This window comes from Abramis brama (assembly GCF_963993115.1).
Source record: "Abramis brama genome assembly, chromosome: 14".
Lineage (NCBI taxonomy): Eukaryota > Metazoa > Chordata > Actinopteri > Cypriniformes > Leuciscidae > Abramis > Abramis brama.
In genome coordinates this window covers 17,440,695-17,456,121 of record NC_139976.1, presented here as the reverse complement: position 1 = coordinate 17,456,121, position 15,427 = coordinate 17,440,695, and the positions used below count along the sequence as shown (strand labels likewise).

Below are 15,427 nucleotides of genomic sequence, written 5' to 3'. Positions count from 1 at the left end.
CAAACACTCTTTAAATAATAAAGACAGGTTAAGTAAAAATAAAATGAATATACAATATAGTGCAAAATTCTCCCCTCTATTTATTTGACTAATGAAATATGTAAATTAATGGCTTTTCTGAGGTAAATGTTACATAGTGGGCCAAAATCATTGACTGAAGCACTGACATTTCATTCAATACAATAATATTATAATACAAGTATTTTCAGTTGCCAAAATTTCAGTGCATCACTAGTTACATCACTCAGTAGTTTGTTCAAAATAAATGGGCGAAAAGGCTGAATGCAGCACTGATAGTGACTCAGGAATGTGCTGCGACTCAAACCAAGATATTGCTTTTGAGGCTTTTTACAGATCTTTGGCAGCTAGATAAATGCGTAGTGTTTTATGTTGTCTAAAGGGAAAGGAAGGAAAATGCAAGACATGTCGTTGCACGCTCCAGGCAAAAAAGAGGTCCCTACTCCTAACAAAGATATAACATTACTTTGCAGATCCAGGGCTTTGTTTCAAAACAATGCATTTTTTTTTAGTTAACCCAGCTGTGTATTTGATACCTCTCAGAACCAGGTTAGATTGACCAGTTGTTTGGCTTGAAATGCTGAGTATTTCCTTTCCAAGTGTCAAACCTTTTCTTACAAAAAATGTCATAGGATACACGGTGTGCCATATAACATAATAATTTACAAAGGATCAACGGTATTTCTCTGGCTTTTCCCTCTTAGTCCTTGACCTTTTTGGATGCTATTTCAGCTTTTCATACAGTATATGTGTAGGCTAAAACCGATATGACTTTTGACATTGTCTTTTATTGTGTATTCCCAGAAACCTTATGCAAGCAGACACCGCTCCTCTGACCTTTCACTGTATCTCTGTTTCTGTATCCCTCAGTCTGAAATGCTGCTACAACACCAGTCCAACCCCTGTACTGTCAACAAGGTGAAGAAGACCCCTCTGGATCTGGCCTGTGAGTTTGGCAGACTCAAGGTGAGCCGGGAGGAGATTTTGAGAGTGGCGCTTTCAATAATAATAATAATAATAATAATAATAATAATAATAATAATAATAATAATAATAATAATAATAATAACAACAACATCTGTTGTGACCTTGTAACTTGGCCTGGCACTATACCCCCTCAGTGGGATTAATGTGTTTGAATTGTGCTATTCAGTTCTCAAAAAGCATATATCAGAGATGCCACAAAAAAAAGAAAAGAAAAAGATTGATAATAATCTTGCAGTTTACCTGCACAGTGCTGACCAACAATATCAAACAGAATGAACTTTTGTTAAAGCCTTATTGACAATTATTGAGTGAAGATGGCTTGATTTAAGCTATCACTATAGATTTTCTATAGAAATAAGATTTTCATTACATTGAATGGAAATAAGCCTGTGGATATGAAATAGTCTCTACACAATCATTTCTTTTCAACTAGATAAAAGTTAATTGGTGGTGAAAATGGTTTATATCCAATATCGGCTTGTGTGTGTGTGTGTATAATATTATTAAATGTCATCTTTTGGAAATCTCAAAATGAATATATATATTTTTTTATGTACTGTACATTACAGTTTTGTCATGCCTACATGCATCTGTAGCAAAGACTTTATATACAGAAAACCACTCAGTCTCAAGCAGCTTGTGAGTCGCAAGTACCAACATTTGTGGCTTACTGCGCTTAAATTGTCAAACACACAAAATTCCACACAAAAAGTCAAAATGCCCATCTTGGCAGGTATTTAGTTAAACGCAGTCAGTTTTGGAACCTAATTAGTTTAGAAAGATAACGTAAGTTGTGTAACATTATATTGGATCTGTGCATAAACTCTTAAAGGGACAGCAGTCTAATATTCCTGCTGGTTTCTGTCATGTTAATAAAATAACAAAAGAAAATAAAACAACTCTCTGCTCTTCACTGAATAACTTTTGTAACTAATTGCATTAGGCCTAATCTTTATTGAATTTTTACAATGAAGACTATCCAGTGTTATTTTACATTTGATTCCTTTTAATTTCTGTTGTATTTCTTACCTGAATATACTGTATACCCACCTAAAAAACTTAAAGCCGTGTTTATTTCATATCTCTCTTTATTCTATTGCATTTATTTGATCTTAATTTAAAAGTCTTTTTACTTGTTTTTTTTTTTAAATGAAATTGAAGAAAAGTAGATTTTTATTTGCATATGCGGTCAATTATAATTCTTTGAAAGAAAATCGGTATCGGCATCACACTTTATCTCTAGTTTTTTGTTTTTAGTGTTTTTTTTATTCTTTATTTATACAAAATAGTATAGAATTTTATATTGATAACTTATTGTTATTGGCCATAACATTTAAATAATTATCAGATTATGTATAAGCTGGGTGCAATGGAATTGTTCAGCTATTGGTATTTCTGCATCAATATAGTTTGGGCTTATCCGATTTAAAATTGCTGTGCCTTTTATAACTTCTAACGTATTTATCCCAGTCTCAGTGTAAGCTTATAGTGCTGAATCTCTTTCCACACTGCATTCTCAAATATAATTATAAGCAGGAGTTCATGACATAACAAAGCTTGAAAGAGTTCTTGTTTATTTTTGCGAAGACTGTATTACGTGCGCATTCAGTTGCAAAGAATATCAGTAAGCTCATACAAACTGCCTGAGAGAGCTTTCCTGATGACAGAGAGATCTTTAATTCACCTCAAACTAGATTTGCCAGGGTGAACTATTTCTATTTAATCTTTTACTCTAGTCATTCGGAATTCTAGAATGCAAATGCTGCAGAGAGTCGGGCTGATGGAATGAGTCTAATTTAGCAGCACACCAGCGAGTCAGTTGCTGGGCTGCAGGAGGATTCTGCCCCAGCTGGAAACTGAATTCCATTTGATAGATTCTCAATGCCAGGGAGTACAAAGTCATATGCCAGGCTGGTTGTTTTCCTCTACTTTAAATTGGCAGTGACATCTTGTTTAGACCCAAGTAGGCAAAACTGTAGCGCTTTTTGGCTGAAAGTTCTCTAGTTTCGGATCACTTTCTCACTGTTTCTTAATTCTTTCTTACAGGTGACCCAGTTGTTGTTGAGCAGTAACATGGTGGTAGCTCTCTTAGAAGGGAATGGCAGAGATAACACCCCCCTGCATCTGGCTGCCCGCAACGGCCATAAGGACATCATCAGGTCCACTTTTCCCTAACCCCTTGAATCCTGTTGTTTTTCTAAATCTTCCTTTAAGTCTACATATCAGCTTGTGCACTCAAACTGTTGTCATTGTTTCAGAGAGGTGAGCTCTTTTTAAAAACATAGTGAGCTGCATACTACCAACATAGGTGGTCATGGAGCCTCACAAGTGAATGATTTGGAGTGCTTGACATAGGCAGCAAGTCCCTGCTCCACACAAATAGCAGGGAGACTTGACTTGCAATTGGCTCGATAATCTAATAGGTATATAAAAACAAATAACATTTGCGCGCACAAACATTAGCTAATAGTAAATTTTTTGATTACACCAGTTTTAATCCATTTCAATTATTCTTGATTAGTTTTTATCAATTATTTTCAAGTGGTGAATGGAAAATAAGTTTATGATCATCGTTTCCTATCGTTTATTTATGATGAACATTTCTATTCCATCTGCCATCTTGGATTTATTTTACTTTTCTTTTCTTTTTAGCTTTTACAGCCTGAAAAAAATTGTATTTGTAAAGTACTGTAATTATTTATTATTAAATATTGATTTATTTTAATAATATTAATAATAAAAAATAATGTGTGTGTGGCTGCAATGCATTTTAGGATTGCATTCTTCACAGAGAATTCATGCAGTGGCATCTTAAAATTTGGCCAAAATTGAGATACATTACCTACATTTTGATATGTCCGTCGCATCTGGAGCATACCTATTATGCCTTAAACTTCTATAGGCAGACATGCAAGCGTGCCGGGAGGGAGGGAGGTTGTCTGTCTTTTCTGCAGTCAGTCATGCAGACTTTGGCTGGACGCCTTGTTGACATGTTTGTCGAGCAAGTGAGGTGAAGAGAAGGTGTGGAATGAGTGTAGTGTGTGTAGTGCGTTTGTTAATGTGTGGATGTGTTGACCTGGGCTGCCCTCCCCTCTGAGTGCGCTGTGATGGTAACATGCATAGGAATGAGGCCGAATAGGGTTACACCAGCCAGTCAGCTGCTCAACATGCTCCTCTAGCAGTAACCATATATGAAAGTTCAAGCTTCAGCTCTCCCCTCCACTGACTTTCTGGAATGCTGGAACTTGTAAACATGGGAAAGAATGACAGTGGTAACAGGCGGCCGCTCTACACTTATTAGTATAAAACATTCAGTTGCTTGGCCTTCATAAAAACTGAATGAATTTATGCTGAACAAAATGTGTTGAAACAAGAAATCAATTCATCAATCAACATTTTTACTACATTTTATTATTGTCATGTTGATTACTGACTGATAGTTCAACCAAAAATGAACATTCTGTCATCATTTACTCACCCTCATGTTGTTCCAAACCTGTATGGCTTACTTTCTTCAGTGGGACACACAAGAATATATTGGTTGCTCTTTTCCATATAATGGAAGTTAAAGGCGTCTCCAAAAAGTTCTACAAATTTGGTCCATATGCACAATGTTCCAAATCGTTATTTATGGATAATTTCTGAAAAGCTCTGAAATGGACAACAAAAGTCATACAGACTACAAAAATGATGTGTCAGAAGCACACAATAGGTTCTTCACATTTCTCGTGATGTCAGTACATTAGTCATCATGACTAAATGGGTGAATTTTTGGGTGAACACTTTTGGTTACCTCTTTTAAAGAGGGAAGGCAAGCCTTTAATCTGTTCAGTTGGCTGAATGAATCAATTAGCTCAATGGGAAATGGAGACTGCACTGCTGCTTTGGAGACTGAATCCTGAAGAGACACTCAGAATGTAAAATTGATTGATTGCACAGGCTGTTTTTGTTACTCAAAAGCTTTAAATTGCCATGACTTTTGACCCCATTGCTGGTGGTCTTGAACTTACTATCATCATGTGGTTTTAGTTTCAGTCCAGCCCACATTTGCAATTTTTGGTGTTGATTTTAGTTTTGTATTGTTGCAGGCTTAACAGAAAAATCTCCTACATAGTTTTGCTAGTTTCATGTTTCTCATACTGTATTTTTCTATAGCCTGTTTCTTCTCGCATTTTAAATTCATTTCAACAGAAATCAATATTTTATATCAATTTGTTAATTAATTTGTCAAATAGCTATTTAATAAAGGACATAGTACAGTATAATACCTGATGACCATGCCAGGTTTAATCTTGTGGTAATGAGCAGCTCACTGTACCGTTTATTAAAGACATGAGTGATTTTGTTCGTGTCTTGTGGACAGGATGGCTCATGTGTCGCTGTGGTCTATCACTCATTTTTAGACTGCTGCTAAAAGCTGGGATTGACATAAACAGAACCACTAAATCTGGAACGGCTCTGCACGAGGCTGCCCTCTACGGGAAAACGGAAGTAGTAAAATTATTGCTTGATGTAAGTAGATACAAACAGAATAATAGGAACAGTGTTGATTGATTTACCATCTGCATATTTTCTGTCCCCACACAAGATGGACCATGGCAATACATGATTTATTTCTAAGAGAGTTTAAAGTGAACTTATGTCAGATTTATTATCATGAATAAATACTCTGGGAAAGACAATTCACAGTTAAGTGCTCGAGTCTGTCATATCAGAACACAGTGATATATCATTTTGTATTTTTGTTTGTATACAAAGTTTTTTTCTTTACTGAACTAACCATCACATTTCAATCCACTCGTTTACCATCTGTCACTTAGACTGGGATTGATGTGAACAACCGCAACACCTACAATCAAACAGCCCTGGACATTGTGAACCAGTTCACCACTTCACATGCCAGCAAAGAAATCAAACAACTCCTTAGAGGTGACTCAGAAATTAAAACTTCTTTTTTTATTCTTCCTTTCCTTTCCTTTCCTTTCCTTTCCTTTCCTTTCCTTTCCTTTCCTTTCCTTTCCTTTCCTTTCCTTTCCTTTCCTTTCCTTTCCTTTCCTTTCCTTTCCTTTCCTTTCCTTTCCTTTCCTTTCCTTTCCTTTCCTTTCCTTTCCTTTCCTTTCCCTCTCTCTTTCTACTGTTGATGTACCTTATATTATTTAGTGTCAGGCCACATGTTTTTGTTCATTGTTAGCTTCGACTGGATGTAGACAATAGTTGTCTAGAGGGTGTTTTGTGTTGTGTGTTCGTTTCTGGGAATCTGCTTTCATAGCTTTTGTCATAAACCTTATAGAGTTGCATAACATGCCTGGAGATTTAGCTAAAAGTTTTGTTTACCTGTTTGCGTGTGTGTGTCTAGGCGCACTGTATGTCTGGATGTGTTTAGTTGCTGCACCCTTCTACTGTCCCTCCTGTAATCCAGCAGCTTGTTGTCTTTGAAGTGCACGCTTTGATACGAGCACTAAAACAGCTGAAGGAGCTGTGTTTGAAGATGAGGGGTGTTTAGCATCCCTGTTCTGAGCTCAGCTCCTCATTACATTTTCAGATGTGCTTCAGAGTATTTAAACACTACATTACTCCTCTTTAAATTCTGCTTATTACACTTCTTTATTGGAACAAACCCCAATCGAATTTCAGGTAGTAGTTTTGTGTACCTTGGTTAATATCAAGACCTCAAAAATGACTTCCACCCCGAGTAGAGGAATGATGAATATTTTCAATGCAAACTGTTTTTCTGTCTCTCTCATTCTCACTCATTCATGCATCCATTGTCCTGGGTTGTGACATTAGATGCCAGTGGAGCATTGCAGGTGAGAGCTTTGAAGGACTACTGGAATCTCCATGACCCCACTGCACTCAACATCCGGGCAGGAGATGTAATCATGGTAGGCTTAAAAGAAACACCCCACTATTTCTCACAAGAGGTGTCCTAATTTAATACTGTATAATGTGTGTTATGCAATTGGCCTATATAATTGGCAATGTGCTTGAGCGTTGCCTTGATCTGCATTCTTACCAAATAACTATATTCTGATGAATCACAGAAACATCAAAACCCAAAACAACAAAGTTTAGACTAGTGGAAGAAACAGTAAAGCTGAAAGCAGTTTTAAAATATGCACTAAGATGCAAGACAACATTCAGCATTGCATATCATATTTCTAACTGATATAATCATGCCCTCCACATAAGACACAGCAGTAACGTGAACAAGTGAGGATGGTAATTTGGTCTTCCCTACAGAGAATACTTTAGCATGTTGCAACAGGTTTTTGCCAATCATCCTTTGATGTCTGACTTGAATGAACCGTAGCTTGTTGTTTGTGCTATAGTAGTGTGTGTTCAGCCTAGTTTCCCTTCATAACAGTGTGCTTCACCCCCACTAAAAGACTGTGCGTGTACTCTATAGAGTGCAGCCCGAGGCTCAGTGCCGCATGTACGCTATGTCACTGTTCACACCTTGTCTGTATAGATAGCTTTAGGCGTCCATTCTGCCAGCATAAAAGACTGCTGTGCTTTTGTGGCAGTGTGACATAAGAGACTTTAGGCGTTTTTAAAAGATAGCAATGAAAGATAGTTCCCTTACAGCAATATTAGGACTTTAGGGAGTTGAATTAGGGGTAAATTAACATATCTCAATGATTAATACAGTAAGAGGTAAAATATGAACCGTTATTCACCTTTAAGAGACAGATGTGGACCTTTAAAATGTGGTTTTGAGAAACAAAGCACTATGGGGTGAGATCATTAAACAACGTGGTTCATTTGCAGATTGTATTTCACATAAAAAACGTATTTACTAATCACCAACAGTAGTTTACCCAGGCACTAAAATGCTGAAATAGCACTTAGCCATGAGTATTTGTCATTCTTTTCCTCGCAAACATGTCCCCTTTTAATGTAAACGATTTATTATTGAATTATATAGTAAATTGCATCTTTTCACAAAACTCAGCACTATTTACCTGGTGTAAATAGCGTTGTGATGTTCCTTTCCTGGAAAAAAAGGTGGTAAATTGAATTCCAAATAAATGTTTATTCATAAAATTATGATAAAATGATTGATTCGAGTTATTATAGCTTTTTATGGATCTCAATAATGCTTAATTTTAATTTACCTTACAATAACAACGCTGCATTGACCAATTAAAATTATTACAAATTTTATATTAAAATATAAATATTAAATAAAAAACTTAAACAAAAGTTTGAAATGTTGCCTTGGCAACTAACTGAAAGTTCTTAAATACTTAAATATAAAAATAAAGCTAAATAGAAGTATAAAAAACTTTTACTAAAGAATAAACCTAAAATGAAAATTCTAAATATTAATGCATACTATAAAAGTATATAGATTATCCAAAAATATAATTTGAGCAGTCTTAGCAATTATTCTAAACTGGACTAAACATTAGAAACATTAGACAAATAGGATAATAGATTTATTTCAACCCAAATCAATATTGCTTGTCCACATGTTTATTCACATAGTCTTCTTCACATTGGTCATGCAATCATACAAGGGACATGTTTGCCCCATTACCTGATTTGTAGTTTTTCTTTTATTTAAGTGACTTCTAAAAAAAACTCAGACATGTATTCGTAGTGTCTGTCTCCAGACCTGTTTTAAACACACATTCATGTCAGTCATGTCGGGTCCTCTCTGCCATGTGTGGAATGTCAACTGACTTCATTTACCGCATTGTTCGGCCAAATGAGGAAACGATCACAGGCTTGGCCATGAGGTTAGAAGAAAAGGTTAGAAGATGGTTAATTAAAACTTGATGACACAAAGGTTATTCAATTTTGAATAGTGGAGGGTACACTGTGGGCTATAATTAAATCGTAGATTATTTAATATGATTACACACAAAAATAAAAGCGACGTCTCATTAGCTCGAATTCTCTAAAAATGTTTAACAGTGTCCTAACCAGATGCAATGCGATAAGATTCTAGCCACAAGCTTTTTGTCTGTCCACAACAGACGCGACACTACTATGAGACAGTATCGCAAAACACAGCCAATTAGAAGAGCATGTGGGCGGAGTCTCTCTCTAAGCGCACAACTCGCAACGAAATGGATAAGTACATAATCAAATTCATGAATGTTACACCATTTTAACATTATTAAAAATACACTGAGTGACTAAAACAGTCTTTGTCATAGAATAAACTTGTTTGTTCACTTTAAGTTCACAGTTTGAACCTTAAATAATCCTTTCATTTATTTACAAGATCTGAGGTAAATTATCCATTATCGCTTTCAGTGTGGATATAAAGGTCATGCGAAATAATATTCAAACTCACTTAAGATGCTTTTAACATGAAATAAATCACATAATCAGTCATACTTTGTATGTTGTTCTTCTAGCCACTCCGTTGCGGCTGGTTAGGACAAAAACACTGATTAACATGGAAAAGATGCCTTTTATCACGTTTCGTTGTGACTGGTTAGGACACGGTGTAAGACCTGTTGGTCCTGAATATCCTGTGATCTCATTGGTCTGTTCCAGGTCTTAGAGCAGCACATGGATGGACGTTGGAAAGGGCACATCCATGACAGTCAGAGAGGCACTGACCGTGTGGGATTCTTTCCTCCCTCCATCGTGGAGGTCATTAGTCGCAGATCAGGTATATTGAAAAAATCTGTTTATTGTTCAACATACTCAAGCATTTATTTGTTCCCTACAAAAATATGGTTCATTGTCAAATTATGATAACCTATCTACTTGGCTACATTTCCCACTAAAGATAAAGTCAGTTACAGTATTATTTTTTATTTTTTATACAACAACACAGGATGCTATGGGGTCCAAAAATCCATTAGGGATGTTTCCTATTTCAATAAAATGTTTTTCATTCTGAATTATCAGGGCTCTAGACTGCGACCTTTTTTCTTGCTGGTGCAACTACATTTTGTTCATCACACTGGTATCACCAGTACATTGCCCAACTGATGAGAGCTACCTTTTATGTTGCATATGAGAAACATCAAAGTGCAAACGAAAGGAAACCGCACTACTCGCTTAAGCTGTGTGGACAGTTTATCGGCTCGGAGCAATGATAGACAGCGCAGCGCAAGCTCAGAATAGGTTTACTTGTGGAACGATATCCGTTACTACACAGCGCTGGGAGATCCAGTGAGAAAGAGTTTGAATTTGCCGCAGAATTAACAACATTGCACCGAGATCTATTGGGAAGCATTCAAATTTGGCGCAGAATTCTCTGTTATAAACCACAGATATCAGATCAACCAGCGCTGACGTGGAAACCAGGAGAGACATTGTTCCTTGAACGAACAATTTATAAAAGGCTTTTCAATCCACGAATCACCAACATTCATGTATTCAATGTATCAATACAAACTGTAAACATGGTATTGTGGCAGAATGTTTTTTTTTAAAACATTATTAATCTCAGGGTTCGTAAAACCTTTTAAGTGAAATTCAAGCACTTTTCAAGGGCTTTCAATTGCTTCACTTTTTCCAGCACTCTGCTCTAAATATTGTCCCATTTTAATGTTATTTTTGCACTTTTTAAAGGAACACTCCACCGTTTTTTCATATTAAACTGTTATTCCCTTAACTAAGACGAGTTGATACATACCTCTCTCGTCTCAGTGCGTGCACTCAATCGCTCTGCCGCGCGGCGACACTTTGATAGCACTTAGCTTAGCCCAGTTCATTCATTAGGATCCAAACAGAGATGAAGTTAGAAGCGACCAAACACCTCCACATTTTCCCTATTTAAATACAGTTACACGAGTAGTTACACGACCAAGTATGGTGACACAAAATAAAACATGGCGCTTTTCTAAGCGGGAATACTAAAAAGGATAACTATAATGTATGGCGGAATAGCACTTGTGAGCACTTCGACTCGGCGCAGTAAAAAGTCACGTTGGTTCTAATGACAGAAGTGAGAGGGAGAGGGGGAGAGGATTTTTCAGGAGTGATGATATTACTGCGCCGAGTCGAAGTGCTCCCAAGTGCTATTCCGCCATACATTATAGTATACATTTATATTATATTAACAGCATTTGTATTGAAATACTGTCACCCTTTTGCTTTAAAGAAAGCTGCATAGTTTTTGACTTAAAAGTAGTGCAGAATTATTTTGAATAACTTTTTTTTTTTTTTAAATCCTTCATAATCCTGAAACTTTCACTATTTTCAGGTTTAAAATAGAATTTGAATCCCAGATTTTAAATGCGCTCTCTGACATTTGTATCCCACAGTATGCATATCAAAATAATGCTATACTGAACTAGTGCAGTTCTCATAAATTCTTGTATGGACATGTGGACATGTAGTCCATTGATAAAGTCTCACGCAGACACACACTTTAATGGGATTAGCAGGAACATATTGGGGGCAGGCGGATCAGCTTTAGAGCCATGTGCCTCTATGAAAGGGGGAGCTGGCCTTAGATTGCTAGGGCCTGAGCAGAAAATCTTTCCCTGAAATGAGTCTGGTATTTTTTTTCTTTCTGTGCGCGAGAGCGAGCGCAGCGGCAGACTCAGCATTCTGTCATGTCACAGCATCAACATCCTGCTGCTCGTACGAAATTAGCCTCCACTATAAGCTCCTGCTTCAATACTGCTGAAGAGGACATGATGGAGGCAAAACCGCCAGATTAAGACCCAACCACTTATCTCGTTGTGCTGGGGTTTTTCTCCCATCCGTTTTATCTCCTCAAGATGCTAAAACCTCCCCAGTTCCGTCTCAGTCTTTCATGTTAAAAGGATAGTTGACACAAAAATGAAAATTCTGTCATTCCAAACCTGTATGACTTTCTTGTTCTATGGAATGCCAAAAATATTTTATTCATACAATGAAAGTCCAATGTTGTTTTAGACCCCGTTTATATTTATTGTATGGAGAAAAACAGGTTGAACAACATGAGGATGAGTAAATGATGACAGAATTTTCATTTCTGGGTGAACAATTCCTTTAAAGATGTCATTTTCTTTTTTCACTTTTATTATTTATTTAATGAATAATAAAATGAATATTTACACTAATTCAGAAGCTTGGGGTTGGTAAGATTTTTTTAATGTTTTTGAAAGATGTCTCACCAAGGCTACATTTATTTGATCAAAAATACAGTAAAACACTAATATTGTATATAATAAAATAATAATAATTTAAAATAACTGGTTATTTTAAAATGTAATTTATACTTGTGATGGCAAAGCTGAATTTTCAGCATCATTAATCCAGTCTTTAGTGTAACATCATAATGTAACATCTTAAGAAATCATTCTAATATGCTGATTTGGTGCTCAAGAAAACAGTGCTGCTTAATATTTTTGTAGAAAATGTGATACTTTTTTTAAGATAAGATTTTTGAGGAATAGAAAAGTCACAGTATTTAAAAATGTGTTTGATCAATTTAATGCATCCTTGCTGCATTTTTTTTTTAACCCTCTTTTTTAAATGTGCAAACCCCAAACTTCCATAAACTACCTTTAGTTTATATCATTTAAAGCATGTCTCCAATGGAATCATCTTTCTCAAGGATGATGTTTCATTTGTGCCCATGGTGCCTTATTTGTGTTTCAATGTTGTGTCCATAGGGGGCGTTCTCTCCCGGCAGGCCTCACTGCCCAACCAGAGACATCACATTCTGTCCCGAGCCCTGCCCTCACACAGTTCTCATCACACCTCTCACACTGATGACTCCTACACCTTATACTCATCCACCCGTCCTGTACTGACTCGCCACAACGGTCTGGATCAGCACTCAGGTAGCGTGAGAATTAGACTGTTAGGGATGAATTCAAGTATACAGGCCTGCAAACTTATAATCTAACCTCAAGAGCCCATTCAAGCATCTTTGAGGGCAAAAAAGTCCTCCATCCTTGATCATGCGAACAACACAAACTGCACTTTAGCCCATCACATTTTCCAAACTCTTTTGATTCCTAGTCTAAAGCTTATTTTGATCGGCACTTAGCCCTAAATGCCTTAACAAACCAAACCAACGTTTGGCTGTCAGCTCACTTTTTGTGGTGTGCTCTGCACCGTGGCCCATCGGCACTAGTCGGATCCCATTGGTGGCTTTTTGGCCGATTGAGTATGTTGAATCTGCGTTAGGCAGTCTGTGAGACGATCACTCTGATTGACTCTTCAGTTTAGAGAACCACTGTACAGGAAGAAAAGATAAAGTGATGTATAAGAAGACACAGAAGGCAGAAGGCACAATCTTACCTGAGAATTCCAATATGCAAATATTTTCATAACGACATGGTCATCTGTAACTTAAAATGGAAAGCAAGTGCTACTTTGCTTGCGTTTTGTATAATCCGCAGTCCTAGTGTCCGTTTCCCTTTTTGAGTGATGAATATAGACTAATACCACCATCTGATATAGACCGTTATTCCCTCTCATACAGGTGCAGAACGTACAGTGTGTGCTAGTCGGCCATTGGCTGTAGTCTTTGCGCTGTGTTCAAGCAAAAACTTTTAACGTGACATGAAGAGAACACAGTCTGCTTTCGTCGCTGCTAGTTCTTTGATGTCGGCCTTAAGACTTCCCCTCTGGCCCGTTAAAGTATTTGTGTTTGCTAGGTGTGCTTCCCGACAGTCCCAGTGCCCTGTGTAAGCCAGCTAGTCCCAAAGAACCAGAGGATATTTGGGTCCTCAGGACCTCTCTCAATGGTAAGAGTTGCGCATCTCCCCTAGCCTGTTTTGTCCTCCTCACGTCCATCCGCTGGTCCTAAAGCCTGCACACCAGTGACTTTCGTGTCAAGTTGAATTTTTCCCAGCTGTTTCACAGGGTTCCTGTTCCCTTAGGCTATTTTTGTCCTATGCTTGTCAGCCTACAATCAGCTTGCCATTCACGTTCCTTAATTTGCACGAGTCCTCCTCAACTTTCCCTTGTACTCCTTAACATTCTCCTTGTCTAGAGAGACCTTGCTGGAGTCGCAGTGCAAAAAATCTTTCCCCCATTTGTTGGCCAATGTGAAGAAAAGGAGTGTTTTTTTTTGGGACAGTATTTCACCAACTGTTCTTTTTCTTTCTCCTATGTTTGTCCGTTCCTCTTTCTTTCAGCAGAAGACAGGAACAGTGTGGGGAGTGCAGGCAGCATGGGCAGCAGTCGCAGTGCTGGCAGTGGACAGAGCACTGAGGGAAACTTTCCTCACAATGGACCCCATCAGTCACCTTCTGTTGTCCAGGACACCACCAAGGTGGGCTTCAGTCTCACACACGTCCAGTGTTCCCTTTAAAGCCAGGGCTGGGCAACTCTGGCCCTCAAGATCCACTTTCCTGCAGAGTTTATCTCCAACCATGATAAAACTAATATTCCTGTAGCTTTCCACAGTAGCGTTGCTTCCAAAATATACTTCCCTATTATATAGTTTGCGAAAAACGGTAAGGCAACATAGTAATATGTCCAAATACATAGTATTCGATAAATGGTTGGCGAAAAGTTCCCGGATGACCTGCTACTTCCACCGAGATTCTGAAGTGCATAGACCCTTGACCCTTTACTATCCCGTGAGGCCACCGGGAAGTGAGGTGACTCTACTGACGCTGGAAACAACTAGTAACAACCTGGCGGATGTAGTACGTTCGAATTTCATTCATACTTACCCGTATTCATACTATATAAAACATCCATTTTTAACGGTCGGACGTAGCTTAGTAGTTTTGAAGACCTTGATTTGCTTGTACAGGTGTGTTTGAGTTGAGTTTGAGCTAAACTCTACAGGAAAGTGGATCTCGAGGGCCAGAGTTGCCCATCCCTGCTTTAAGCTGGAGATTTTCTAATTCTGTCTGCATGGCCATTGATTTTCATTAGGGAACTGAAGCTTTGAGAAAACTTGTGTGGCGAAATATGCAGCACTGATTAATTTTTGAGATAGGGACCCTATCACAGTACATAGATTTCATGGTTCATAGAGGCACCAAAGGGAATAAATAATTATTGTTACATATAGAAGCCCACAGAAGCCATTTTTGTCATGTGCTCTCAGTATATTAATTTTCATGTAATCTTGACAAAACAGTTGAGTTTTCTTGAAAAAGCAAGTCAGACAAATAACAATTCTTACCAATATTAAATAACTATTATCCTGTTGTTGTTATTAGCCTAAATATTTGAAATATACTACATATATGGAAGAAACAAATAATAATAAAGAAATGAATGATTCTGAATTAGGTCATTGGTACATTAGGTGTTTTAGTTTACACTACCGTTAAAGAAGTCTCTATGCTCACCAATACTGTGTTTATTTGATCATAAATACAGTAAAAACATTAATATTGTGTAATATTATTACATGTATAAATATACCATTTATAATAATTGTTTATATTTAAAATTTTAATTTATTCCTGTGATGGCATGGCAGTCTTCAGTGTCGCATGATCCTCCAGAAATTATTCAAATATGCTGATTTGGTGCTCAAGAAACA

The 15,427-nt window shown here is 37.2% G+C and overlaps 1 protein-coding gene across 4 annotated transcripts in view; it reads left to right on the top strand.

Moving 5' to 3' along the window:
- LOC311096484 (CASK interacting protein 2) overlaps positions 1-15,427 on the top strand; it is a 54,534-nt gene that overhangs the window by 27,792 nt on the left and 11,315 nt on the right. The window contains exons 6-14 of one of the 4 annotated variants that reach the window (XM_084135668.1): positions 889-984; positions 3,052-3,164; positions 5,409-5,517; positions 5,826-5,934; positions 6,793-6,887; positions 9,517-9,634; positions 12,582-12,752; positions 13,575-13,664; positions 14,058-14,194. In XM_084135668.1, the coding sequence (XP_083991794.1) occupies positions 889-984; positions 3,052-3,164; positions 5,409-5,517; positions 5,826-5,934; positions 6,793-6,887; positions 9,517-9,634; positions 12,582-12,752; positions 13,575-13,664; positions 14,058-14,194 (1,038 nt within the window). The remainder of the gene's footprint in view (positions 1-888; positions 985-3,051; positions 3,165-5,408; positions 5,518-5,825; positions 5,935-6,792; positions 6,888-9,516; positions 9,635-12,581; positions 12,753-13,574; positions 13,665-14,057; positions 14,195-15,427) is intronic. The other 3 variants (XM_084135669.1, XM_084135671.1, XM_084135670.1) reach the window with 3 other exon arrangements.